General features: G+C 55.1%; 2 protein-coding genes and 1 pseudogene across 2 annotated transcripts; 1 reads left to right on the top strand and 2 right to left on the bottom strand.

The window, feature by feature from the left end:
• Window positions 1-481: 481 nt before the first annotated feature.
• Window positions 482-24,082, top strand: PDIA4 (protein disulfide isomerase family A member 4). Its single transcript, XM_049642052.1, has 10 exons — window positions 482-851; window positions 7,530-7,701; window positions 9,691-9,896; window positions 12,615-12,753; window positions 15,206-15,411; window positions 15,542-15,700; window positions 17,728-17,879; window positions 21,437-21,593; window positions 22,056-22,289; window positions 23,050-24,082. The coding sequence occupies exons 1-10, from the start codon at window positions 764-766 to the stop codon at window positions 23,463-23,465; spliced, it is 1,929 nt and encodes a 642-aa protein (XP_049498009.1). The 5' UTR covers window positions 482-763; the 3' UTR covers window positions 23,466-24,082.
• On the bottom strand, window positions 3,542-4,149 carry LOC125930275 (60S ribosomal protein L17-like). Its single transcript, XM_049642054.1, has one exon. The coding sequence runs from the start codon at window positions 4,147-4,149 to the stop codon at window positions 3,595-3,597; it is 555 nt and encodes a 184-aa protein (XP_049498011.1). The 3' UTR covers window positions 3,542-3,594.
• Window positions 8,465-8,826, bottom strand: LOC125930276 (60S ribosomal protein L36a-like; annotated as a pseudogene).
• Window positions 24,083-25,271: the final 1,189 nt, after the last annotated feature.

Raw genomic sequence — 25,271 nt, 5'->3', positions numbered from 1 at the left:
AACCCAGGGGGGAAAAATGCACACTTTTATTTGCTCATACACACACAAAAAAACTGAGAAGCCCACGAACAAAGAGCAGACTCAAGAGCCACTTTCCCTTCTTTTCCCATTAACAGAACTGGCTCAGTCCCCTCTGCTGCTTCGACCTCAACCCTCCTCTTATCGGGCTGGTTTTACCAACTGCCCTTCTCCCTGGAGCTCCTCTAAGGACACGTGTTCTTCCTGCCAAGCTCCGCTGAGGGACCCGGAGCCCCGCCCCGCCCCACATTCCCAGGTTCCACCCCGCCCAGCGCGCCGACGGCCAATCGCGCCCCAATGCGCAGCCCGGCCCCGCCCCTCTGGCCCTGGCCCGCCGCCTTTGTTCTCCCTCACTCCCTCTCTCAGCCTGTGCGCTCCCGGCAAACCGAGTGGCAGCCGCTGATTGGTGGCTGCAGCGCAGCCAATCAGAAGGGGGCACCTCACGTTAGGGCTCGGAGCTTTAAACGCGCGAGCCGCGGGGCGCGCGGAGGAGGACGGGGAGGAGGGCCGTAGAGGAGGGCGGCGCCGCGGAGCACCGGCGCGCACCGAGGCGCACGCGGCCCGTGCCTCCAGTCCGCTTGGGATTGGCCGGGCGGTGGGTTCCCCGCCCCCAGCCGAGCGCCGGCGAGGACTTCCTGGGGGGGTTTCTCGCTTTCCCTCCGGTTTCGCTCGCGAGGCGAGGGCCCGAGGTCCGGGAGTGCCCAGGGGCCGACGGCGTGGGGAGGCCGCGCTGCGCACTGCCACGATGAGGCCCCGGAAAGCCTGCCTGCTGGTGCTGCTCCTGGCGCTGGCGCAGCTGCTGGCGGTGGCGAGCGCCGGGGGGCCGGACGAAGGTGAGCGGCCAGCGGTGGGCCGCGCCTGATGGGCCGCAGGGGCCCACGGGTGAGATCCGGGGTGGGTGCGACCCTGGACCGGTGGGTTCCGTGCGGAGCCCCTCCGCTACTGGCGGCAACTTGCTGGAGTTTGAGGGCAGTAGCGGTGGGCGGGATCGCTTAGGAGATCCCGGGAGAGGACGGCGGCGGAGGCCTCTTAGCAAGCCCTTGCCTACCAGGTTTGGGACGCGGAGAGGGTGTCAGGTGCCTTTTCTGCAACTGGCTCCTTCACCCAGATTCTAATCAGTTTTTACTCGTGTTCAGATTGACTGCTCGCTCTTGGCAAGGGTGCTGGTTAAAATTTCCAGGCGAGCACGCCCAGGGAGCGGGAAGGCAGAGGGGGCCACTGTTTGCAAAACAGGTCTTGGTGAAGGGGTGAGAGTGGGAGCTCTCCCGGGCAGCGGCGGGCCGCAGGCATCTTACTTTTTAAAAATGCGGTTTGTAGATTTGGGAAGAAATAGCACCTGGGTTTTGGTTTGAGGGAGAAAGGGACGGCTTGGTTTGCATTTGTTAGAAACCAGAGGTTCCATTTCCTCTGCGCCTGTTTATTCAACACCTACTATGTGCCAGTCACCGAGCAGGCTTCTGGGAGTATAGGATGAGCGTGGCCATGGCCGATAGAGCTCCCGCTCTAGTACGAACATTAGACAGCTACTAGCCATCGTTGCCACATTTTTCTTTGAAACCAGCTCGCTGCAAACAAATGGTATGAGAAAACGTCCATAATTAGAAAGCAGTAGTAGTCAAGAAAAGAATACTGTTCCTAGAGAACAGGCATCCCATTCCTGGTCTTAACTTTCTTCCTCTCTGGCCTTTCTCCGGATGACCTGTTTTTTTTTTTTTTTTTTTTTTTTTTTTCCCCTAGCCAGTTTGTTCCAGTATAAATAACCCCCCTTTTCTAATAGTAGTGCGTAGGGGGAAGTGTGTGAACTTTATACCCTTTCAGACAGATTGAGTAACTTCTGTGTGGGTCACTGATTCAAGCCTTCGCCAAAACAGAAAAGGAAGTAAAATTCGGCACGTGGTGGAAAAAGCACCTGCCGAAAGGAACCAGATAACGGTGTGTCTTGGGACCTTTATCCAAATCATCTGATGCTTATTTAAATACAGAGGCCCAAAATATACCAAAGCAGATTGCAGGGGTGTGCCCTGGAATCTGTATTTTAAACTTCTTCATTGATTTCATATGCACATTAAACTTTGGGAAGCACCTCAAAGTTTCAGGACTAGTGAGGCTGGAGAGTAGTTTTTGGAACGCAGCTAAAAAGCAAAATAATTTTGTCTTGATTTTGATCCAGTGACTCTTTGGGGGGCAGTTCTCAAGAGGCCTGAGAGAGTGGCAGACTTGGGTGGACCCCAAGGGTTATTAGGACCAGCAAGTGTATCATTTGGGTGACAGGTCACTAATCCCATGAAGGCCCTGGGAAGCAGTTGCCCCTGGGGTGATCCCAGGAATCTCTGGAGTTGTCATGGTCATGGTGGGTCTTGCAGGGCATGTGCTTTTGAGGTGGGGGCGCGTTGGGGAGGGGCTTCTAGTCCCTACCTTGACCCTTTCCCATCCCTGAGGGAGGGGTTCCCTGCCCCTTCACTTTCATATGTAACTTGTCCTGCGGATTTATTTTGGCGCCACATTTCCCTCCACCCTAGATGTTCCCAGTCTTTAGGTTTTGATTTTGTTTTGCCTCTTACATGTTAGATTCAGACAGCACAGTGGTGTCTGGGATCTAAAAGACACTCCTCCCCCTCCCCCATCCCGAGAATATGGCTGCCAAATAGAACTTAAGCTCCGGTGGTATAAGCCTTAGGTTGTGGGACTTTCTGTGTCTCAGATTAGAAATCCGTGGTACTTTTCACATCTTTACATCCAGCTAAAAATAGTGAAGGAAAATACTTTGATGCAGGTGGTTGTCTGTTTTTTATCTGGGATTGGTTTAGATTTAAAAGTGAAGCGGAAAGTCACTTGGGTGCAGTGCTAAAGAACTGCTCAGCCCCTCTCTCTTCATTCCTGAGAAGTAATTACCACCTGATTCCGCCTAAAACTTTCGGCATATTGCAAAGAAAATCTGCTGTGACAGTATACCAGAGCAGTTGAGTGGTCAGGATTCTCCATCCACTGAGTAGTTTTGTGATCCTTGGGCACGTGACTAATACTCTGTGTGCCTTCGTTTCTGTATTTGTAAAGTGCATGTAATGTTTCCCTCCAGGGGTGAGAGAGTGTGTTTAAAAAGCTCAGCACAGTGCTTGGCACCTAATAAATATCACCTCTAATGATCTGTCTGATAACAAATTTCTTTTTTTCCTTGTTTAATGCAAGCTTCATGGTTTTTACCTGATGGTAGTTTATCCACCTGTTCTAGGCACTTCTCTGGTGGGGATTGAAGAGTGAGCAGCTGAGGAGGTAGAATGAGGACATCTTGAAAGGAGTTGCCTGTGTCCAGGCTGGGCAAGGCTCCGGTGTTGTCGTCAGATAAACAGTGGAGAGTGGACAGGGATGGCAGAGGCCTGGCTGGAGGAGGGGCCCCCACTTCTGGAGTGGTCTTACCATGTAGGCTGAGCATTGTGGAGGTGGTGTGAGGGGCTTCATTGGCCTCATGCTAAAGAGAATGGCATCCATCCAGAAGATGCTGGAAGGCTTTGGATTTTTTTTTTTTTTTTTTTTTTTTTCTCTGATTTTATTTTTATTTCCCTGTGCTTTGTGCAGAATTTACTCCCTGGCCATAAGTTTTTGTTTCTTCAGTTTCTTCTGGGATATCTTTTTCTTCTGTGCAACTTCCTCTCCTCGTGTAGGAACAGTCTGCTCTTTTTCTGTGGGGCTCATCTCAATGTGGCAGGGAGAGCTCAGGTATGGGTCAGTCTGACCATGAGCCCTGTAAGTTCTATGCCACATCTTGGGGGCTCTGTTCACCTGGATGTGCTCAATGACCAGAGAATTTACATCTAAACCCTTAAGTTCAGCATTAGTCTCTGCCTTTTTAAACATGTGCAGTAGAAATTCAGCACTCTTCTTGGGCCACCGACCCTGTGTCCAGCCCCACTGTTTGGCCTGGGCACACCTACCAACCCCACCATTGTAGTGTGGGAATGGCACACATTGCTTCTGCAAAGTGGCATGTTTCAGATGCTTGGTGGCTTTTCGGATATGCATGCCCTTGATGGCCTGGGCAGTTTCCCGTGTATTCTTAAAGTGAACACGAAGATTTGAACCTCTTGATTTGCATGACTTTGTCGGGTTTTCCGGGTCAAGTGAGTAGTGAACCATTTCAGAGATCATCTCAGGCCACTTACACAAAGAGGTGGATGTATTTTCTATCCTAGAATGTCCCAATCTTCAAAGTGAAGCCCAGTGAAAAAACGGCCTGCCCATTAAAATATGGGATATTTTTGGGGCGCCTGGGTGGCTCAGTCAGTTAAGCATCCAACTTCAGCTCAGGTCACGATCTCACGGTTCGTGGGTTTGAGCCCCACATAGTGCTCTGTGCTGACAGCTCAGAGCCTGGAGCCTGCTTCGGATTTGGTGTCTCCCTCTCTCTCTACCCCTCCCCTCCTCACGCTCTGTGTGTGTGTATGTGTCTCCCTCTCTCTCTCTCTCTCAAATATAAATATTAAAAAAAAAATTTTTTTAATGTGGGGTGTTTTCCTTGCAGGAGTGGGTGGGTTCCTAGTACGTAGGAATATAGAGACATTGCCTACTCAGATTGTAGTGGGTCCAGTCCTGGGGTTATCTGCAAGCTGGGAAGGGATGGAAAGGTAGAGGCATGACTTAATGCATTTGAGAGTCTTTAATTATGTAGGGAATGCCCTGTCGTTTTGTTTGTTGTCATTTAAACCAAAAAAAACTTTTTTTTTCAAGTATCAAGAAATGAGTTCACTTTTTTTAAGATTTTTTTTTTTTAAGTTTATTTATTTTGAGAGAGAGCATGTGAGTGAGCATGAGCAGGGGAGGGGCAGAGAGAGAGAGAGAGAGAGAGAGACAGAGAGAGAGAATCCCAAGCAGGCTACACACTGTCAGCGTGGATTCCGCAAGGATTCCAGTTCGGGGTTCGAACTCATGAACAGTGAGATCGTGACCTGAGCCGAAACCAAAAGTCAGATGCTTAATTGAGCTACCAGGCACCCCGAAATGAGTTCACTCTTAAGGAACTCTGTCCCGTGGTAGCTCAGGGACACCCACTTAAGAGCACTCACTAGTTGTGCTCACAGACCTGATCAGGCTGAGCGTAGGTGAGAAGGCATCTTTGTTTTTTCTTTTTGTAAAATTCACCTTATCCCCATTCTCCGAGCGGATCGCCAAGTGCTTACTCCTCCCCCGCTGTATTTCCTAGCTTAAAGCGCAGATTAAGTTTCCCGGTGCTTTCTTTCCAGCCGGCCTCCAGTCTTTCCATTTGCTTGCAAGTTAATCTGATTCTCGAATGGGCAGGGCAGTCAGGCAGTGAGCGTGGGTCCGCATGGCCCACAGGCCCTGCCTCACTGCTGTCAACAGGCTGTCCGGCCCGCGCGAGCCTCTGGAGGCAGGGCGTGGGGTGCCTCGTAGCCCCGACTTGGAGCAGAGAACCTGCAGAACATTCCCGCGTCAAGCCCTCAAGTGCGCAGCCGTTACACAGGTCATCGTGGGTAGGACTTTAAAGCGAAGGGTGGGCAGATTGGCCTTCTGGAGAGCCAACGGAGCTGCTGTCCCACAGGCCGTAACAGGAAAGCTCAGTACTGAGTTCTTGCCTTGCGGGCTTGGGGTGGGCGGTATTTCCAGAAGAACCTGGGGGAGCCCTCGCCAGCCAGTTTTAAACTCAGGTTCCCAAGAGCCTTAGGTTCTCAGATTGACAGAAGACCTGAGTGTATGGTGTTGCCTGCCAGTGACCAGGGGAGGGGATTCGGTTTAGGCCGCCAGCCTAAGAGGTGGAGACGGAGCCCGAGCCTGCTTTGTCTTCCTCCAGGTCCTGCCTTCCTCCACATCCAGGAAGCCTGGTGACATTGCTGGGGGCCCGGGGCCTCTGCAGGAGGGAGGCCAGGGAAAGAGCACATGTCAGAGGGCGATGGCCCTGGGGGCAGGGTTGGGGGGCACCAGTCCCAGGAAAGGAGAGTCTGCTCGGTTCATACTTGTCAAATCGGTGGCTTTTCTTTTGGGATTTTAGAGGCCATTCTTCCTCCCCCCACAAAGGAGAAATCTTACTCCGTAAGCTGGAGAGAGACATGGAAGCCAGAAAAAAGCAGCAGGATGCGTGAAGGGACGCGGTTGAGGGTTGAGGGTTTTTTATAATTAGTTTGCCGATTGGTAGATTTTCACGGAAACGGGCAAAGCTGCCAGGCCACCCGGACCCATTCCCTGGCTCGTCCCGGCAGCCACGGAGCCAGCCCTGGACTAGTCAGGGGCAGGGCTGAGCCAGGGCGAGTCCCGGAGGTTCCAGAATCCCGAGGCTGACTTCACCCTCAGCCCCAAACACAGAACCACTGGGGCTGCTCTGTCTCCCAGGGAGCCCCTCCGGAAGGAAGAACGGGACCCTGGCCATGACCTGGCTCCGGGGTTGCTGCCATTCTGGTACTTCCTGCACCTCTGTCTGCCGATGCGACAGCAGCCGGGGATCCTGGTTAACAACAGCTCATGGTGCCCCGTACGTGTAGTTTGGTGGAAGATTCCTGTATCCCTGGGTAGTGAGCTAAACTCCCAGATTCTCGTGTTCTGGGAAGAGAGCTTTGCTTCCGGGCAAGGCATCCCATGAAGGTGTGGTTTGTGTATTTTTGACGCGTGTTGACCCTGTAAATCTTCACAATTCTTCGTGGGAGAGCTCCCACCCTGGAGATCGCTGGGGTTAGTCAGAGAACTGGAATTGGTCAGTAGTCCATCCTCCAGAACGAAAAGCGTGGTGCTGTCTGGGGGGCCCGGCACGGCACGTGTTTGTTACGGGAGATTGAGTGAGGCCCTACTTGTGGGAAGCGTAGTCAGTGAGGAAGAAGATGTCGTTGAAAGTTGGCCTTGCCCTGGAGCACAAACATGGGGTAACCAGAGAATGAGGTGCCCTAAAAAATAAAGCGTGGGATGTGGATAAAGGAGCTTTGCTACAGGGGCGAGGCCTGGAAAGCCCGCAGAGGGGTGGTGCTGAGGAGCGGATCAGATCCCAGTGCAGGGGGAGGCGCCGACGGTGAGGGTTCCCCCAGGCTGGGCAGGGGGCACGTGGAGCTAGGCTGCGGGGCTGCGTCTGCACAGGCGCCTCGTCCTGCCCTCAAGCCCCGCTGGGGCGTTGAGACTTTAAATTCTAGACCTGTGGTTTTCAAACCCTTTAACCGGGACCTCCCTTGAAGTGAAATCCTAAGTGGCTCCCCAGTGTACAGACTGGGAGCGGAATTCCGTGGAACGCGGTCCTTAGCAGTTCAGAATGTGAACGTGTCCTCTGATAGCCACGGCCGGGGCGTGGGCACATGTAACAGGCTGTGCCGCCGCGGAGACAACGCATTGGCGACAGACACGTCCCTTGTTACAGGTTCTACCCTGAATTTCTGGGGTGGGGGAGGCCTGATGTCACCACCCCGGCTCGTGGTCCTCAGGGGCCACTCAGGACTCATGCCACTCTTTGAGGGCTTGGGGTCCTAGGAAAGTTTTTAAGGAGGAGAGTCCCCAGGTTCCCAACATTATGGGTATTTTCTGCTCAGATTCTAATAAGGAAGATGCCATTGAGGATGAAGAGGAGGAGGACGACGACGACGAGGAGGAAGACGACTTGGAAGTGAAAGAAGAAAATGGGGTCCTGATCCTGAACGACGCAAACTTTGATAACTTTGTGGCAGACAAAGACACGGTGCTGCTGGAGTTTTATGCTCCATGGTAAGGACCCTCATCCTCCTCGCTCCGCCAGCCTGGACGAGGGGTTCCTCTGGGCTGTCACGCTTGGTGCCTCACGGGCGTCCAGACCCCGGCGGGGTGGGAGTGTCCGGGTGCAGGAACGCCAGGGACCCCGCGTCCAGGGAGCCGGCCCTCGTGGAACGCGGTCCTTAGCAGTTCAGAATGTGAACGTGACCTCTGATAGCCACGGCCGGGGCGTGGGCACGTTTAACAAGCTGTGCCGCCGCGGAGACCCGCGTTGGCGACAGACACGTCCCTTGTTAGAGATTCTACCCTGACCTGTGTCAAGGCCACCCCACCTCCCTGCTCCCACCACATGCTGCCCGAGTGCAAGCCTGGCCCACGGTGGTTTCCGGTGTGGAAGGGCACACAGTTCCCGGGCCCCGCTCGTTCTATCCTCCCCCCCCACCACTGTGTGCAGTGTTACAGGTCTGTGTCCCTTCCTCCTCCCCTCTCCTGCTGGCCTCTGTTCCTTCTTGTCGTCCTCTTTCCTCTGCCCTCCTTGGTTCACTTTTGAGACAAGATAGTTAAGATATACTCATGTGGTTGGTCCCGCGTTTGATGTTCAAGTGAGAGGTGTTCCGTACAAGGTAACTAAGTAGTCCTTAACAACAGGTTCGTGAGGTCATATTATTAACTAACAGTAATAATAGATCGCCACTTCTCGCTTTTTGCTCTTGTGACTCCAAATAGCTTTTTAAGGAGTTAATTGTTATTATTTTTTTGAAGTGAACGTAACCTCAGGACTGTGTTGTCTTCATAACGTAACAAAAAAAGAAGCTTAGAACTGGGTCACTTGGCCCTTTCTCTTCTTATCTCCTCCCAGTTCAAAATGCTTGCGTCTCTTAATAGCTGGCATTCTCTTAGATCTGCAATTGGGCTCAACACATTCAGGCCTCAGCACAGTCCTCTTTGTAGTTTTAGCCTTTTTTCTGGAAAATCAGCTGTGTGTGCCCACCATAGCCACTCTGCTTCCTGTCATAATGTCGCTTTCCCTGGGTGTAAGGAGAATCTTTGCCTTCTTGTACCGTGTCACTTTGTGGGGTTGGCGCTTGCCACACATCTTGCGGAAAGTCCGGCGGGTTTTAGGAACGTTCACCATGGCTACAAGAATGCTAACGGCACAGAAAGCTAATTTATTTTTTTAAAGGCCCTGTGTCCAACATGGGGCTTGAACTCCTAACCTCAAGATCAAGAGTCACACGCTCCACTGACTGAGCCAGCCAGGTGCCCTCCAGATAGCTTTCTGTGTGGATTATGGCAATCAGTATGTACCATATTGAACATTAAAACGGAGAAATTTCAATACTAATTCATCTTTAATGATAACCCTTACGTGTTATCATCACTATGCGGACGTTGTGATCTGTCATGTAGCCTCTGGAAAACTCCACCGTGTGCTCTGAGGGAATGCACGAAGACAACCAGAAGGGTCTTTGGTAAAGAGGTTTTTTGGTTTTTTTTTTAATGTTTTTATGTATTTTTGAGACAGAGACAGAGCATGAGTGGGGGAGGGGCAGAGAGAGAGGGAGACACAGAATCGGAAGCAGGCTCCAGGCTCCGAGCTGTCAGCACAGAGCCTGATGTGGGGCTCAAACTCACGGACCGTGAGATCATGACCTGAGCTGAAGTCGGACGCTTAACCGACTGAGCCACCCAGGCGCCCCTGGTAAAGAGTTTTTAACCTCATAGACCCCTCACAAGGGGTCCCTTGATGGACTTTGAGAAGCTTACAGGTGAAAGCACTGGGGTTTGGAGGTGTTGAGAGTGTGTGTCCAGCCCGGAGCGGGAACTCTGGCCTACGTCTGTCTGACTCCAGCCACCGTGGCTTCCTCGTTGTGTTACCTTGTGTCTCTCTCTCTCGACTGCGATCATTCTGGTCCCGGTGCCCCGGCGTTTGTGTGCATTGCTGGGTATAAGTCTCCATGGGTACAGCTAACCTGCTTCTCCTTCCCTAAATCTCTTTCTCAGGTGTGGACATTGCAAGCAGTTTGCTCCAGAATATGAAAAAATCGCCAGTGCCTTGAAGGAGAATGACCCTCCCATTCCTGTGGCCAAGATTGACGCGACCTCGGAGTCGGCGCTGGCCAGCAGGTTTGGCGTGAGCGGCTACCCCACCATCAAGGTCCTTAAGAAGGGGCAGGCTGTGGACTACGAGGGCTCCCGGACCCAGGAAGGTGAGTGGAGCCTGAGCTGCAGGGGGAGATGAGGCCGGGACTGTCTTCCCACAGGAAAGCTGAGAGAGGGGGAGTTTGGGAAATAGAGAGGAAGACCAGTTGTGTGGGCTGGGAGTGGTCCCTGCTGGAATGTTCCAGGTAACTGAGATCAAAATAAACTTGTCCTAGGGTGGCAGGGGTCTCTTCCCGTTTCAGACCATGAAACTCCAGATCTGGAGGCCGTGTGTCACATGCTGCCCGAGGCCAGGTTCTCGGCGGCGCTGTAGAGCTTCCGTCAGACTCAGCTGGTGGGCTCCCGCAGCCCGTGCTGAGCCCCATCCCAGCCTTCCAGTTCACTACGCTTCAGGTCAGGCGCGATGATGTGCATTCCTTATAGGCTCCCCGGGCTTACTGAGGCTGTGGGTCCAGAACCCCATATTAGGAACTACAGGCACTGGGAGCCAGGTGGTTCTTCCAAAACCAAGCCCGAGGGATCCCTGCCTGACTGACATTAGGCACAAGCTAAATTCTTTTTTTTTTTAATTTTTTTAACGTTTATTTATTTTTGAGACAGAGAGAGACAGAGCATGAATGGGGGAGGGTCGGAGAGAGAGGGAGACACAGAATCTGAAACAGGCTCCAGGCTCTGAGCTGTCAGCACAGAGCCCGCCGCGGGGCTCGAACTCACGGACCGCGAGATCATGACCTGAGCCGAAGTCGGACGCCCAACTGACTGAGCCACCCAGGCGCCCCGCTAAATTCTTTTTTTAACGAATGAACAAATCAAGTTGTGGTATCTTCACCATATCTTTTTTTTTTTTTTTTTTTAATGGTTTATTTCTGAGGGAGAGAGTCAGAGCGTGAGCAGGGGAGAGGGGCAGATAGAGGGGGAGACACAGAATCCAAATCAGGCTCCAGGCTCCAGACTCGAAGCTATCAGCACAGAACCTGATGCAGGGCTCGAACTCACAAACTGCAAGATCATGACCTGAGCGGAAGTTGGAGAACTAACCAACTGAGCCACCCAGGTGCCCCTCTTCACCATATCTCTTAATCACTAGGAAAAAAAAAAAATTATGTTACGTTTTCCTTTCCTGGTGTGGTATGGCACTGACTAAGGTTTGGGTCTTACAGTCGTGACATAGCACTGGTCCCGGACAAGTGTCTTCTCCTTGCCAGGCCTCAAGTTCCTCGTCCGAGGAACAGGAGGTCACTTGGGTCTGATCTGAATTCTCTTTGAGCTGGTGTGAGGGTCAGTCCTATGATCTTCTAAGCACTGGAGCCCATTGTAGGTGCACAAAGAAGACCTCACATCCATCAGTACTTACTTTCACATTGTATCTGTCTGAGAACTTACCAGAAATATGTTTGCGTGGTTCAGAATTCAAGGAGGTAGATAAGGGATAGCCTTTCCACCCTGAGCCTGGCTATCTGGCTCCCTTCCAGGAAGGTGGCAGCGTGTGTGTGTGTGTGTGTGTGTGTGTGTGTGTGATTTTCACACAGTTGTCAGCATATCATGTGCACATTCGTGTTTTACCTAACAAATAATGTCTTACCCATGTCAGCACATAGAGGAACTTCATGGAAGGACAGGCTGAAAGCCGTGTACTTCTCGTTTAAAAGTAAACAGGCTTGGTGTGTCTGGGTGGCTCAGTTGGTTAAGCGTCTGACTCTTGGTTTCAGCTCAGGTCATGATCTCCTGGTTCGTGAGTTTGAGCCCCGAGTTGGGCTCTGCTGACAGCGTGGGGCCTGCTTGGGATTTTCTCTCCCTCCCTCTGCTCTCCGCCCTGCCCCATGCGCACGCCCACACGTTTACTCTCTCAAAATAGATAAATAAAGTAAAACCTTAAAGGCTTATATATGTGGACATCTGGTCCCAACATTTGACCCCTAGCGGTGTGGCCAGTTTGGAATCTTGAGAGCAGTGTGGTCTCCAAGTGCGTTTTAGTACATGGGCCTCCCCGACGATGGTGGCGCGGGGGTTCACGCCGTGGACATGCCGTGCGTCTGCTGCTGTGCTTACTTCCGTCTGAAGGCTCCTGCTTTGCAGGAGTGGCTCTCAGATCCGGCTCCTTGGTGAGTGCAGAGCAAAAGAAAAAAAGAAGAATGTAAAGTGTGCCCGCACTGCTCCTAAGAGCCACTTGGAAGGTGCCTCGTGAGAGTCTGTTCCGTGTCCCACTCGCGTCACTGACTCCATCTCTGGGGAGCGGGGCCACGACCGGGCCCGTTTGTGATGCCTTCCCAGGTGACGCCGACGCGGCCCGGGCAGCAGGGGGAGGGGCTGCTCCTCCTCGTTTTCCTTGATTTTTGCGGACGTGTCGGGACGCGTGCCGGATGTAACATGATGAAACGCGTGTGGCTCTGTACCTGAGAAGGGGACGCCCTCGAGGCTACTCCGAGGCACGTGTGGTCAGACGTTGGGAGACCCCCTCTGTTGGCCTGCGGTGAGCACCGCAGCGGGGCAAGAACAGGGTCTCACTCGCCAGCTGGCGTTGGGCCGTCGGAGAAGTCACCAGGGGATGGAAAAAGGGCAGGAGGGGGTTTGGCGGAAACCGTGGACCTTCGACCCTGAACTGTGGCCTCAAACTGCGGAGCGGCGCTGGCGAGAGCTGCCGGTGGATTTGGGGAAATCAGATGTTTCCCGTTCTCCTCGAGGCCCTGCCACTTGTCTGTCGGCGCCTCCCCGCCTGCCTCTGCAGTGAGGTCTGCCCGTGCTCAGTCTTGTGTGGTTTCTTTCAGAAATTGTGGCCAAGGTCAAAGAGATCTCCCAGCCCAGCTGGACGCCCCCACCAGAAGTCACGCTTGTGCTGACCAAGGATAACTTCGATGAAGTGGTGAACGATGCAGACATCATTCTGGTGGAGTTCTATGCCCCCTGGTAAGATGCCATCTGTCCCATGTACTCGGGTACGATGAGCCCTGTCCCGCGTTCGGTTCCCCCATAGCCCCTGGGTAGAGGGCGTCAGAGACAGATGCCTGCGTGTGAAGCAGAACGGGGTCCTGCCACGGCCCTCCCCCCTCCGCCCGGCCATGCGTGAAGGCCGAACTGACTGCTGAGTCCTCCAGAGAGCGGTGGTCTTTTCCCAGATGACAGGACGGGGTAGACACAGGCCTGTAGCACAGAGGAGAGTGGAGCCCGTGTGTGGGGCCACAAGGCGGTCCATGTTCCCTCATGCGCCAGGCCTGTGCCTGCTGGGTCCATCTGTCATCGCGCGCCTGCCCTGCCCAGCGATGTGCCGAGGGCGTGTCCCTGAGGAAACACGCAGGAAGGCGCTGGGACGGCCGTGGCTCTGGGGGGCAGTGTGAGGGGACACGGCCGTAGCAGGTGTGGAAATGCTGTTCACGGAAGTTCGTCCAGCTGTGATGAGGAGGACCTTGCGGAGCTGCCACCGCGGTGGGTAGGGTGGTGGCAGCTGGTGGCCTCGGGCCGCCTCTTCCCGCCTCGCTGCCTCCTGAGGGGTTCGAACCATGGTTTTATCTGTCTTCGTCTCCACTCGTGGCTGTTTGTTCTGGAACAGATCTTCGAAGATGACCCTCAGCCTCGCTTCATGCTCCAGATGTGTCCCCTTCTCCAGTCGGAGCCTCCAGGGTCCCGCGGCCCTCCTGCCTTCTCCACTCGCCCTGCCTCCTTTCCTCTTGTCCATCACAACCCTGGCCTCTCGATGCCACTGGGCCCCCTGCCCAACCCCCCGGCCTCAGGGCTTCAGCTTTTGTAGGAGAGAAACAGCAGAACCTGGCCGGGGGCGCCTGAAGAGCTCTTGTCTGGGGGCTGTGGCCCTAGCACGTGGGTTGGGATCGAAGCCCGCTCCCTGTCAGAGAACTGGAATCCCCAGCTCTGCGGAGGAAGTGGGCCAGTCCCTTAGAGTTGAGGAGGGGTGTGGCCTGCGTGACCCCAGCATACGCAGGTGACGTGGCCAGTTCTGGCCCCCAGATTGTAGGCGACGACAGAACTCAAGAGGAGAGCAGAAAGGATCAGAATGCGGGGGCAGGGATCATTCAGGGGAGGGGACCCGGACGTGGGAAAGAAGATGCCGGAAAGAAAGGCAGTCGGAGAGTGGCTGGTGGAGGTGCTGTATGTGGTTCTTGTGCTTCCTGAGGAGAGCACGGAGGTGTGGGCAGCCGGAGAAGACAGAGCAAAGCAAAGTGGACTGTCTTCAAGGGAGGTGTGAGCGTCGAGGCCAGGGGTCCAGGAGGATGGTCAGCCTTCGCAGTTCACCTTGGCGCATTCATCACGGGGCAGCTAGCGGTTCTGACTCTGGAGCAGGCTTGCTTTTCATCAGGGTGTGCGGTGTAGACCAGAGTCAGGAATGTGACCGCGGGGCAGACGACAGTGACCCCAGGCTCTGGATTCTGCAGCAGAAGTCACTCCACTTGGTCTCACGGGGTGTGCACGTGCAGAGAGAAGACGGGGTGGTGGGAGGGGGAAGGAAGGCCTGGGGCACGTGGAGAGCAGGGCTGCCATGGCCCCTCTTGTGAGGTTTCCGGCACAAAGGGGACCCGGGAGGTGGTGCCGGTGCTGGAGGAGAGACGGCTGTGAGGTTACGTCTCACGACGGGTTACGGATCCTAAGTTCTAGTTGCCGGGGGCTGGGCTCAGCTGCCCGTTGACGTCACAGGCTCAGTAAATGCTCAGAGAGCAGGTTCACCTGGTTTCTGACCCCGCGGAGAACAGTTCTTGTAGCTGCAGACAGTTCACTTGCTGTAGGGTGCAGCCCCGAGGCGTCCCGGGGACCCTGACAAGGCAGTGCTTTGTTCAGCTCACTACGCGGAGCCCGTGACTTGCGAGGTCCTTGCCCCCGTGTGAGCCGTCGGTTCTTGGTACGGAGTCCTCAGGCCCACCCTCTGCTGCCCTGCTGGGCGGCGTCCGCGAGGGTTGGTTACTGTTCGTCCTTGTGCTTTTGTTAATGTGGTTATTTCGGTCTGTCCTCCCCTCACCCACCTTTCACCAACTCATGTCCGCTTCCTACCTGTCTCTCTCGTCCCAGATCAACTGTCACCTCCTGTATGAAGCCATCCCTGACCTGTGTCCTTCCCTGTCCCGACTGCAATGGAGAAAAATCGTTGTTTTTCTTCGCCTTTCCCATGTCTTACCCGCCCTCCCCCCCAACTCCCTCCTGTTTGTGTGTGTGTGTTGTGTGCACCTTGTGTGAGTGGCACCTGTGATGTCACGCTGGCCTCCGGAGTGGCCCGGCTCCACCCCCTCCCCGAGGAGACGTTCAGAGGTTTGCAGGGTCTAACGGAGCTGCTCGAGGGCCGGGCCTCTGTGTCTCGCTCGGATGGGAGACTGTGTTCGTGCTGGAACAGGCTCCTGACAACGGTCGCTTCTTACAGGTGTGGACACTGCAAGAAACTGGCCCCCGAGTACGAGAAGGCGGCCAAGGAGCTGAGCCAGCATTCCCCCCCGATCCCCCTGGCCAAGGTCGACGCCACTGCCGAAACAGACCTGGCCAAGAGGTTCGACGTCTCTAGCTATCCCACCCTGAAAATCTTCCGCAAGGGAAAACCCTTTGATTACAACGGCCCACGGGAAAAATACGGTAGGCTTGCCTCCTGGTGTTCCCTCAGCGGGGAGGGGGGTGTCCTGGGGGACGTAGGGGGCCGGGGAGAGCGGTGGGTGGAGCGCCTCGGAGCCCCTCGCCCCTCCTCAGGCGTGTGCTCGGCTCCCAGGGATCGTGGACTACATGATCGAGCAGTCGGGGCCGCCCTCCAAGGCGATCGTGGCTCTGAAGCAGGTCCAGGAGTTCCTGAAGGACGGGGACGATGTCATCATCATCGGGGTCTTTACGGGGGAGAGTGACCCGGCCTACCAGCAGTACCAGGAAGCCGGTAAGTAGTGGCACTCTGGGCTGGATGAAGCGAACGTGCCCAGGCCGTCTGAGGTTGTCGGGGAGTCTGCTGCTCCTGTGTGAAGCTCCTGGGGCGTCACTCGAGGGGACAGCTTGATGAAGGATTGCAATAGCATCTGTGGGAACAGACTTGCCTTTCTGGGGTTGGGGTTAGAGGTCAGTCCCTGTTGCCTTGAATACACACGGGTGATAGGATCGTATACTGAGTGTGCCGTCTCCCTGGGCTCTGAGGAGGAGCAGGGCCACGGTCACGTTCATCCATGTTCGTTGTCTCCCTGTCTCTCCAGGCACCCCTTCCCAGTCTCTCTGCAAGGGCAGGGTCTTGACCAGAAAGTGAGGGTTTCTGACTCTGGCCTGGGTTCGAATCCTGGCTCTGCCATTATTAGCATAAGGACCACAGGTGGCGACTTGGTGTTTTCTACATCAGAGGTTGTTACATTAATTGAGCTGATGTGGACAAAGCACCTAGCAAACGTGCCTGGTAATGCTAAGGTCCAGTGTTAGCGTTGAGAGGTGAACAGCGGTCAGAGGTGGCGTTCTGTGGGGCACGTCGCACTCGCCCCATCCTGAGACCCACTGTCAGGCTCCTGCCTGGTGGCAGGCGTACTTGCCCTGCTGGATGACTCTGGGTCAGGAGTGGAAGATGTGTTCTTTCAGCAGCCCTGAGGATGCCCTCCGGCCTTGTTGCGTCCTTTCCGATGCCCTACACCCCACTCCAAACACGGCTTGGTTTTCTGCTTTAGAGTAGCGGCTGCAACTTTTCAATGCACCGGTTGCCACTTAGTGCTAATTTCTGTGCTGCACGAGAACGATCGTGTGTCCATCAAGTGCAGATGAACGTGGTAAAACCGACAGTAGAGGGAAATCCCATTTCCATGTCCAACGCGGGAGCCAAGGTGCTTCATCAGTCTTAACTGATGAAGTAACCGTGTCACCTGCTGGGAACTAGCCAGGAAGAAACACGCCGAGGGAAGCCCCAGCCTACCCAGGGGTTACAGGGTAGACTTCCATGTTTCTGTTGAGGAGGGGCTGAGGCCCGGGGAGGCCTAAAGTCACATAATGAGCAGGTCTCAGAATTAGAATTTGAATCTAAGTCTGGCTGATTTTGAAAGCCGTCTCCCACCTCCCCCAGTACGTATGTTTCCTATAACCAGTCGCCCTGCAGGATGGGGGGACCCATTGGAGGTCTTACCCAGTGCTTGGACCACAGACTCCGCTCAGGATGGGTCTGGATGCCTCAGTGAGGACAGCGTGGAGAACTGACGTGCGTTCCCCCCGCCCCCGGGGGATTCAGGGCATGGATGGAGAAACTGGCCTGCGGGCCAGATCCAGCCCCTGCCTGGTCTCCTTAGTCTTTTAGGGCCGCAGCCACGCTTTATTACATGCTGTCTAACTGCTCTGACACTGCAATGCAAAGTTGAGTGCTTAGGAGAGTATGGCCTACAGAGCCAAAGATCTTGTCTGGTCCTTTCCGGAAGGTTTGCCAACCCCCGTTCTAGAGTATTCTCAGGCTGGGGGGTTTCATCTTGAGAGTCTGACAAGATCTAAGTGAAAGTGTGTATAGCAAAAAGCCTGCAGCCTGCAAACGGGCCAGCCACCAGTCCGAGGGGGAGAGGCCAGCCCACTCGCAGGGGCTGCGTGTGAAAAGCCGCCTTGTGGGTATAACAGAGTGTGACGCTCCCCTGTTCACACGAACTGTCTGGGGGTTTAATGTGTTTCTCAGCATTGGAGACAGTAGCTCTTGACCAGTTAACTCTGAGCTGTTTCGTGAACGGTTATCTTTTTTTTTTTTAAAGCCAATTCTGATATAGAGGTTCTAAGGCAATACACCTGTACCAAGTTTTAAAATCCAAACCTCAAGTGTTCATACTCTAGGTATCGTCCACACAGAATTCACAGTGGGAATCATGGTCTTTGCAGGGCAACAGCTTTAAGAGTCATGAGTTAAGCCTAGATCTGTCAGGCAGTTTAATAAACTGTGTACTTACCATTCTGTTACTTCCTCAGCCAACAACCTAAGAGAAGATTACAAATTCCACCACACTTTCAGCACTGAAATTGCAAAGTTCTTGAAAGTCTCCTCTGGGAAGTTGGTTGTAATGCAGCCTGAGAAATTCCAGTCCAAATTCGAGCCCAGGAGCTACGTGATGGAGATCCAGGTGCGTGAGGGCTCAGCGGCCACCGCAGCCCCAGGCTGCCTTTTTTTTTTTTTTTTTAAATATTTATTTAAATTCCAGTTAGCCTACAACATAATATTAGTTTCAGGCGTGTGGAACTGATCACTGCGTTGTACACCCAGGCTTCTGATCGGCCTCAGGCTGCTGGTTGAGCCAACGCTGGGGTTCTAAGCCTGGAGCCTTTCCAGGCCCCCGTTTCCCGACCCCATGGTAAAGGTGTAGGTTCCTGGGAGGCTGAAGACGTGAGCGCAGGCAGCAGGGTGGTCGGTGGTTTATTGGGGGGTCTGGGGGCCTCACACCCCTACCAGCATTGCTCCCTCTCTTCATGCTCCTGCAGCCCAGCGCCAGCTTCCCTGGGTGCCCGGCCACTGCGGGCCTGGCCTGCACGTCCAGCGTTGCTCTGGGCCAGGACGTGCTCCTGTCTCTGACCTAGGCCCCCTTAGCCGAAGGGCAGGCGAGGCCCTGAGGGTACAGAGTGATGCAGGCCTCTCTCCACCGGATGGAGCCATGGAGTGCGGCACATGGGGTTGGCCTTACTTTTCTTTCCGCTGGCCTACCCAGCCCCCCTCTTCCGAAACCGTGCGACACACTCCCTTGAGAAGGGCGTGAGGGGTTCCTGGCCCGGGGTGAGCCTGTATCCAGCTCCGTGTCCGGAGTGCTTCACGGGTGCCCGGCGCTTCTGTGAGCGGATCTTCAGATTTGGAAGACCCGTCGACGCCAAGGGTCCCAGAGCTCTCCTTGGATAGACGGGGCTGCAGAGCAGTGAGCTATGGCCCAGACTGCCACCACCGGTTAGGGGCAGGCTGAGGGAAAGCTGCAAGTGCCCCCATTCCCCCGCCAGGGCTCTCCTGGGACCTGGAGGGTGTGGCGGCCCAGGCAGGGTGAGCACCGTAGGGAGCAGCCTCGTACCTCCTTTTTTTTTTTTTTTTTTTTTTTCAACGTTTTTTTTTATTTATTTTTGGGACAGAGAGAGACAGAGCATGAACGGGGGAGGGGCAGAGAGAGAGGGAGACACAGAATCGGAAACAGGCTCCAGGCTCCGAGCCATCAGCCCAGAGCCCGACGCGGGGCTCGAACTCACGGACCGCGAGATCGTGACCTGGCTGAAGTCGGACGCTTAACCGACTGCGCCACCCAGGCGCCCCCAGCCTCGTACCTTCTGATCCATTTTTGTGAACAGGGGGCATGTGGGGCCTTGGAGAGGCCACCTTGAATCTTTCTGATTCCCTGGGTCGTGAACACCATGGCTCCTCCTTGGAGTCTCACTCATGGCCACATCTGCTCATCTGCTCAGGCTCAGGGCCCCTCTCTTCCCCTGGACATACGGGGGCTGCTCCCTCTCCTGTCCCTTCCGCCTCCTCTTCAGGCGACCCCAGGAACCAGGCACCATTCCAGGTGGTGTGCATGTTCCCGGGAAAGGGGTCTGCAGCTTTCCATAGAGAGCTTCAAGGGGTCCTTAACCCCCAAAAGGTTAAGGGCCACTTGGTCTAGTTTGTTATACACATCGCTGCCTTTTACTCTTTACCTTAAATGGATCGGTGATGGGGCACCTAGGTGGCTCAGCCGGTTAAGTGTCCCGATTCTTGATTTCGGCTCAGGTCATGATCTCACGGTTCGTGAGTTCGAGCCCCGCATCGGGCTCCATGCTGACAGTGCGGAGCCTGCTTGGGATTCTCTCTCTCCTTCTCTTTTAGCTCCTCCCCTGCTTGCTTGCTCTCTGGCTGTCAAAACAAATGAATAAACTTTAAAACAAATAAATAGATTGGCATTGCTTACATGCCACCTTTGTTGCCGGAATTATTTAAGACTGCTTTGTAAAAATTTACACAACACAGTGAAATGCGATTTTGTAAAAGGTGGATTTGGAAATCTGGGCGAAGGAGAGACCAAGGCAGGACAGGCACGGTGAAGCCAGGTGCAAAGTCAGCACAAGAAGCGTTGCCGGAAGAAAGTAGCTGTTTGCTTGCAGGATGTGAGGCCGGCTCTGCCCTTGAGTTCGGCGCAGGCCTGTGGGTGGCACGTGCCCAGCTGTAGAGCACGTGTGCCCTGGGGCCACTCTGCTTTACTCTTGAGGTCACCTTCCAGGTGATGTTCAGTCCAGCGGCTGTCCTGACCTGCCGTCCTCTTTGCGCGCTTTTCCAGCACTTTCCCCCTGCTCCCTCCCCTCCCCTGGGACTTTGTACCCTGCTGGGTTCCTGCTGTTTCCTCCCCTGGAGCGCCTTCCCCCTCCCACCTGGCAATTCCTGCCATCCTTTAGTGCTACACAGGGCCACCTCCCTGACTGTCCCATCCTGACAGGACTGGGGCCCAGAGCCAAGAGTGTGGTGTTCCCCAACCACTTGCAGCTGTGTGACCTGGGTGAGCAACTCAGCCTGGCCGTGCCTCAGTTTCTTCCTCTGTAATGTGTTTGTGAGGCTGGTGTCTGGAGGTTCTGATTCAGAGACTGTCTTACCATGAGTCAGGGGGCCCTGCGTGTCCCTTGGGGCGGTCGCCTGAGTTCCGTGTCCCCAAGCCACTGCCGCTGTGCCCAGCTGGTCACAGGTGCTGCATAAATTGTCAGTCGGGTCCATCTCATCTGGAAAACACTTGGGAAGCCTCGTGAACCAGCTTTAAGAGCCACTGTTGTTGAGCCTGTCCAAGGACGGGTGCCTGGTACCAGACAGCTGAGCCCCGCACGCCCCGCCTCCTGGCCCTGTCTCAGGAGGCGTGGCCTCAGGTGCAGCAGCCTCCAGCCACGCAGCTCTGTCTGGCTCCGCGTTTCCCTGAGAGCTTGGCCGGGCTCTGGTGTAACCGGTAGTCATGGGTGTTGTTTCTCAAGGTAGGATTCGAAGCCCAGCATAGCTGCTCAGCAGGTGTGTGCCCCTGGGCCTCCCTCCCTTCACCTCTGTAAAATGCCCCCGGTGGGGCTGTAGTGAAGGTCACATGAGGGGAAGATAGATCGTTCCACTCTGTTCAGCCGTGGGAACAGCGGTTGGAAGCCCGCCTTCCCGCAGCAGTTTCTTTTCCTTTCTTTAAAAAAATTTTTTTTTTTATTTTGAGAGACACAGAGAGAGAGAGAGAGGGAGAGAGGGAGAAAACGTGAGTTGGGGAGGGGCAGAGAGAGGGAGAGAATTCCTAGCAGACACACGATCAGCACTGAGCCTGACGCAGGGCTCAAACCCACGAACCCTGAGATCATGACCTGAGCCGCAGTCAGATGCTTCACCGGCTGAGCCACCCAGGTGCCCCCTGCAGCTGTTTTTAATTGACACCGATGGCCAGCCCAGACCCAGAGGAAAGGTCACATGCTGTCTGCCGTAGCCTGAGAAGCTCACTTAGGGGTCAGTGGAGGAAAGAGGCCCTGAAAGACACCAGGGTCTTACTGGGTGTGCTCCCCCAGCAGCTCCCCTCCAGACGGCTCCTCTCCCATGCCCGTCCCTTCGGAGCTGTTATTCCTTAACAGTGGCAGCGGAAGGTGGGGTGAGATGAGCCCCGCCTCCGTGAAACTGCTCCTCACCTGCCCCCCCCCCCCCCTTTTTTTTTTTTTTTTTTTTTTGCAGAGCACCACCGAGGGGTCGGCCATCAGGGACCACGTGTTGAAGCACACCTTGCCCCTGGTGGGCCATCGCAAGACCTCCAATGACGCCAAGCGGTACACGCGGCGCCCCCTGGTGGTCGTCTACTACAGCGTGGACTTCAGCTTTGATTACAGAGCTGGTGAGACCCCAGGGCCTGTCCAGCGGAGGGGGGCTCTTGGTGGGGGCTCTTGGCTCTCGCACTTAGGAATCCTGCACCTAAGACCTTGCGGGTTCGCAAGGGTGTATTTTGTATTTGTGGTTCCAAGGCAATTTTCCTTCCTTGCTACATAGAGCTGCCCTTCTTCCTTCCTTTTTGAGCACGAGGGGAGCTTAGTGTGGAGTCCAGAGATCTCTTAGAGATGGGGCGGCAGAGCTGGGACTAGACCAGCCCCTGATCCTCAGGCAGGCAGGGGTTTATGTCACTGGACACAGGCCACTTGGGCTCATTGGGCTTTTGAGTAAGGTCCACCTGCTCAGGGAGGACGCTTTTCAGAAATGCTAATCTCTCCAAGTGAGGCTTGAGCCTGGTCAGAGAGTCTGAGCCACAGAATCTTAAACTTGATCTCTACGGCTCAGCTCACAGTGCTCCGTCCCATTTCAGCCACTCAGTTTTGGCGGAACAAGGTCCTGGAGGTGGCCAAGGACTTCCCCGAGTACACCTTCGCCGTGGCTGATGAGGATGACTTTGCCACGGAGGTGAAGGACCTGGGGCTCAGCGAGAGCGGCGAGGACGTCAACGCAGCCATCCTGGACGAGGGCGGGCGGAAGTTCGCCATGGAGCCTGACGAGTTTGACTCTGACACCCTCCGTGAGTTTGTCAGAGCTTTCAAAAAAGGTGAGCCTTGGTCTTGAGCTTCCCCACATGGAGCCTGGGGGCGGGAGGGGTGGTTACCTGGTGCTCCAACACTGCATCCCCCGACTCCCTTCTGGTGAGCCTGGCCCTGCGTGTATTCTCCTGTACCTGGGGGGTGGGAGAACGGACACAGACAGGCCCCGTGCTCGCTTGCTTTTCTTTTTTGTAACAAAAGGCTGGTATCTCAGAAATTTCGAGAAGCCCTATTTTTAAAATGTTTAATGTGTAAAGCAGGCTTTTGGACCTAGAAGTAAGTTTTGTACACGTGGAAAACTTGCTCTGAGGCATCAGGGTATCTCTGTTGATCTGGGTGAGCACCTCGGCCCAGTTTTTGGCGTGGGGCGGAGTCCTCTGCGGACCTCGTTCCGCCGTCTGCCAACGTTCCCTGTGCTGGTACCTGCAGGCCTTCCCCGCCCCAGCTGCCGGCTCTTCCCAGAGCCCCTTCGTACCAGGTGGCCCCCCCTCCTGTGACCTCCTTGCCGGACGGGGCCCAGCGTCCCATCGGGCCTGGGGTGTGACCATCAACAGGCTCTCTGGCCTTTATAGGAACTGGGAGAGTAGAAGGGGTGAGGAGGCTAGAGAGCTAAGGGGCCCGCTAGTAGAGGTGGGCTCCACCTGGCCTGGCACATTGGATTCGCCCGTCCTGCACTCGGGCTGGCCTCGCCACTTGGTCCTGTGAGGGCCGCCAGAGCCCAGGGCCTTTGCAGCACTCACACGCTCCCCTGCTTGCTTTCCCGGGCAGGAAAACTAAAGCCGGTTGTCAAGTCCCAGCCAGTGCCCAAGAACAACAAGGGACCTGTCAAGGTCGTGGTGGGGAAGACGTTTGACTCCATCGTGATGGACCCCAAGAAGGACGTCCTCATCGAATTCTACGCGCCCTGGTGCGGGCACTGCAAGCAGCTGGAGCCCGAGTATACCGCCCTTGGCAAGAAGTACAAGGGCCACAAGAATCTGGTCATCGCCAAGATGGACGCCACCGCCAACGACATCCCCAACAACCGCTACAAAGTCGAGGGGTTCCCGACCATCTACTTTGCCCCCAGCGGGGACAAAAAGAACCCGATAAAGTTTGAGGATGGAAACCGAGATCTGGAACATTTGAGCAAGTTTGTAGAAGAACATGCCACAAAACTGAGCAGGACCAGGGAGGAGCTTTGAAGGCCTCGAGTGAGGTCTGTGGTGGGCGGGAGGGACCAGACACTGTAGCCACCAGCGGCCGGTGACCAGAGGCCCAGCGAGCCGTGAGGCTGGCGGGTTAGCGCAAGGGCAGTATCTCTTTTTGGTTTTTAATTTTTTTATACTCTGGTGTTTCACCTCATGCTCTGAATACTGAATAGATATGAATGACTCAGTAGATTAGCCCAGATTTTTACAGAGGATACGTCTATTTTTACCATTATTTGGGGTTTGATTTTTTTTTTAACCTTCCATTTTCTTTAATATATTTCTTCAAAGCAGATAAGTTGAATCTCTTCTGTGTGAATGTTTTTTTCTTCTAATTTAAAATTTAAGAAAACAGTTTGCCAAATCACAATTTTTTTTTGTTTTGTTTTTTGGTTTTTTTGCCTTTTATTTTACCATTGTCTGAGGAATTACTAGTTGAAGATCTGACGGTCCCTGTGCTTTCGTTTTCATTTCTTCCCGTACGGCACCAAGAACTGTCACCAAGCCCCGTGCCGAGATGTCAGCCACCCCCGTCTCTGCGGGACTGGGCGTCATTGTGCCTTCTGCTTTCACACCCAGGACTGTGGGGCGAGGAGGTCTCCGGGTCCCCTAGACCCTGGGAGTCAGCTTCCAGGGCTCCGCCTCGGGGTCGGGGGGACGGAGGCCGCCTGCCCACCTGGTTAGGCCGGCCCCACCTCTTGGCGTCAGTACTGCCGGAGGAGAGGTGACCTAGGGCACGGGTGATGGAAAAGATAGATTAGGCTCTCATGATGGAATAAAGCAATTACTGGAAATTACCCGTCACCGTGTCAGAGAATGTCCGCTCCGTCCTGGAGCCTGGGTTGAGCTGAAGATGGGGAGGGCTGGCCGTCCTGCAGGTGCCTGTTGCCACAGACCCCCCGAGCATTCGGGGAATGGGGTGTCCTGGCGGAGGTGGGGGGGGGCATCGGCGATCTAGCTCCCGGTTGTGTGGACGGCAGGGGTGGAGGCTGAGGAGACTGTCCCCAGCACTTCAGGAGCCCGGGAGGAGGGCATGGTGCGGCCCCGACATGGGGGTCTGGGGGATTCGTGCGTGACGGGAGCCTCGTTCCAGTGGTTCCATTCGCCTCCACCTCCCCTCCCCTGACACTCCCCTGCTCCTGACGTGACTAACACAGAAGTGAGGAGGACGACAGTTCTGGAGCCAGCGGCAGCTTTCAGCAGTGACGTGTGATTGTGGCGGGGGCCGGCTGGGGGCCAGGGAGCAGGTCTTAGGTCTTGGGGCGGGGCCGCCTGGGTGGGCCTTTCCAGACGACCTCTTTCCAGCCAAGTGGCCCAAGCACGGGAGGGTGGTGCTGCTCTGGTAAGTTCTCCGAGTAGCCAGTGCAGTAGGTCTAGGTCCACCTGTGTGTCCTCTCCCACTGGGAGAAGGAGCGGGCCTCCCCTTGGGCTGGATGCCAGAAGATTCCGGAGTGGAGGTGGGTATGGTGCTTGAAGAGGCAAACCCCTCCGGCACTGCCGGGAAAGCTGAGTGGTTCTTTTCCTGGGGCTTCGGTGTGGTCGGTACACACAAGGCCGTGTGTATTTGCTCATCACCCATGTGAAACAGGTCACCAGGATTTTGCCGCATCTTCATCTGTCCGTCCCCCTTCTTTTCTCTGTCGCCGCTGCGGACTTGAGGATGCTCTTCGCACCTCAGCACAGCCACCAAAGTGAATGATTTCATCCCGTACCTAGTGCACGGTCACGTGTGCCCGCGTGTCTCAAAAATGGCTCGTGACGTTTGGTCTGTTTGACTCCGCACAGTGCCTGCTCTGGGCT

The sequence above is a fragment of the Panthera uncia genome, chromosome A2 (assembly GCF_023721935.1).
Source record: "Panthera uncia isolate 11264 chromosome A2, Puncia_PCG_1.0, whole genome shotgun sequence".
NCBI classification, from domain to species: domain Eukaryota; kingdom Metazoa; phylum Chordata; class Mammalia; order Carnivora; family Felidae; genus Panthera; species Panthera uncia.
Note: the sequence above shows the minus strand (reverse complement) of the source record. Positions and strands in the feature narration are given on the sequence as shown.

Coding starts and splice junctions, on each gene's coding strand:
- PDIA4 (XM_049642052.1), top strand. CDS start 764: ATGAGGCCCCGGAAAGCCTGCCTGCTGGTGCTGCTCCTGGCGCTGGCG. Junction 9,897..12,614: donor GGGCTCCCGGACCCAGGAAG/GTGAGTGGAGCC, acceptor GGTTTCTTTCAG/AAATTGTGGCCAAGGTCAAA. Junction 21,594..22,055: donor CAGCTTTGATTACAGAGCTG/GTGAGACCCCAG, acceptor GTCCCATTTCAG/CCACTCAGTTTTGGCGGAAC.
- LOC125930275 (XM_049642054.1), bottom strand. CDS start 4,149: ATGGTTCACTACTCACTTGACCCGGAAAACCCGACAAAGTCATGCAAA.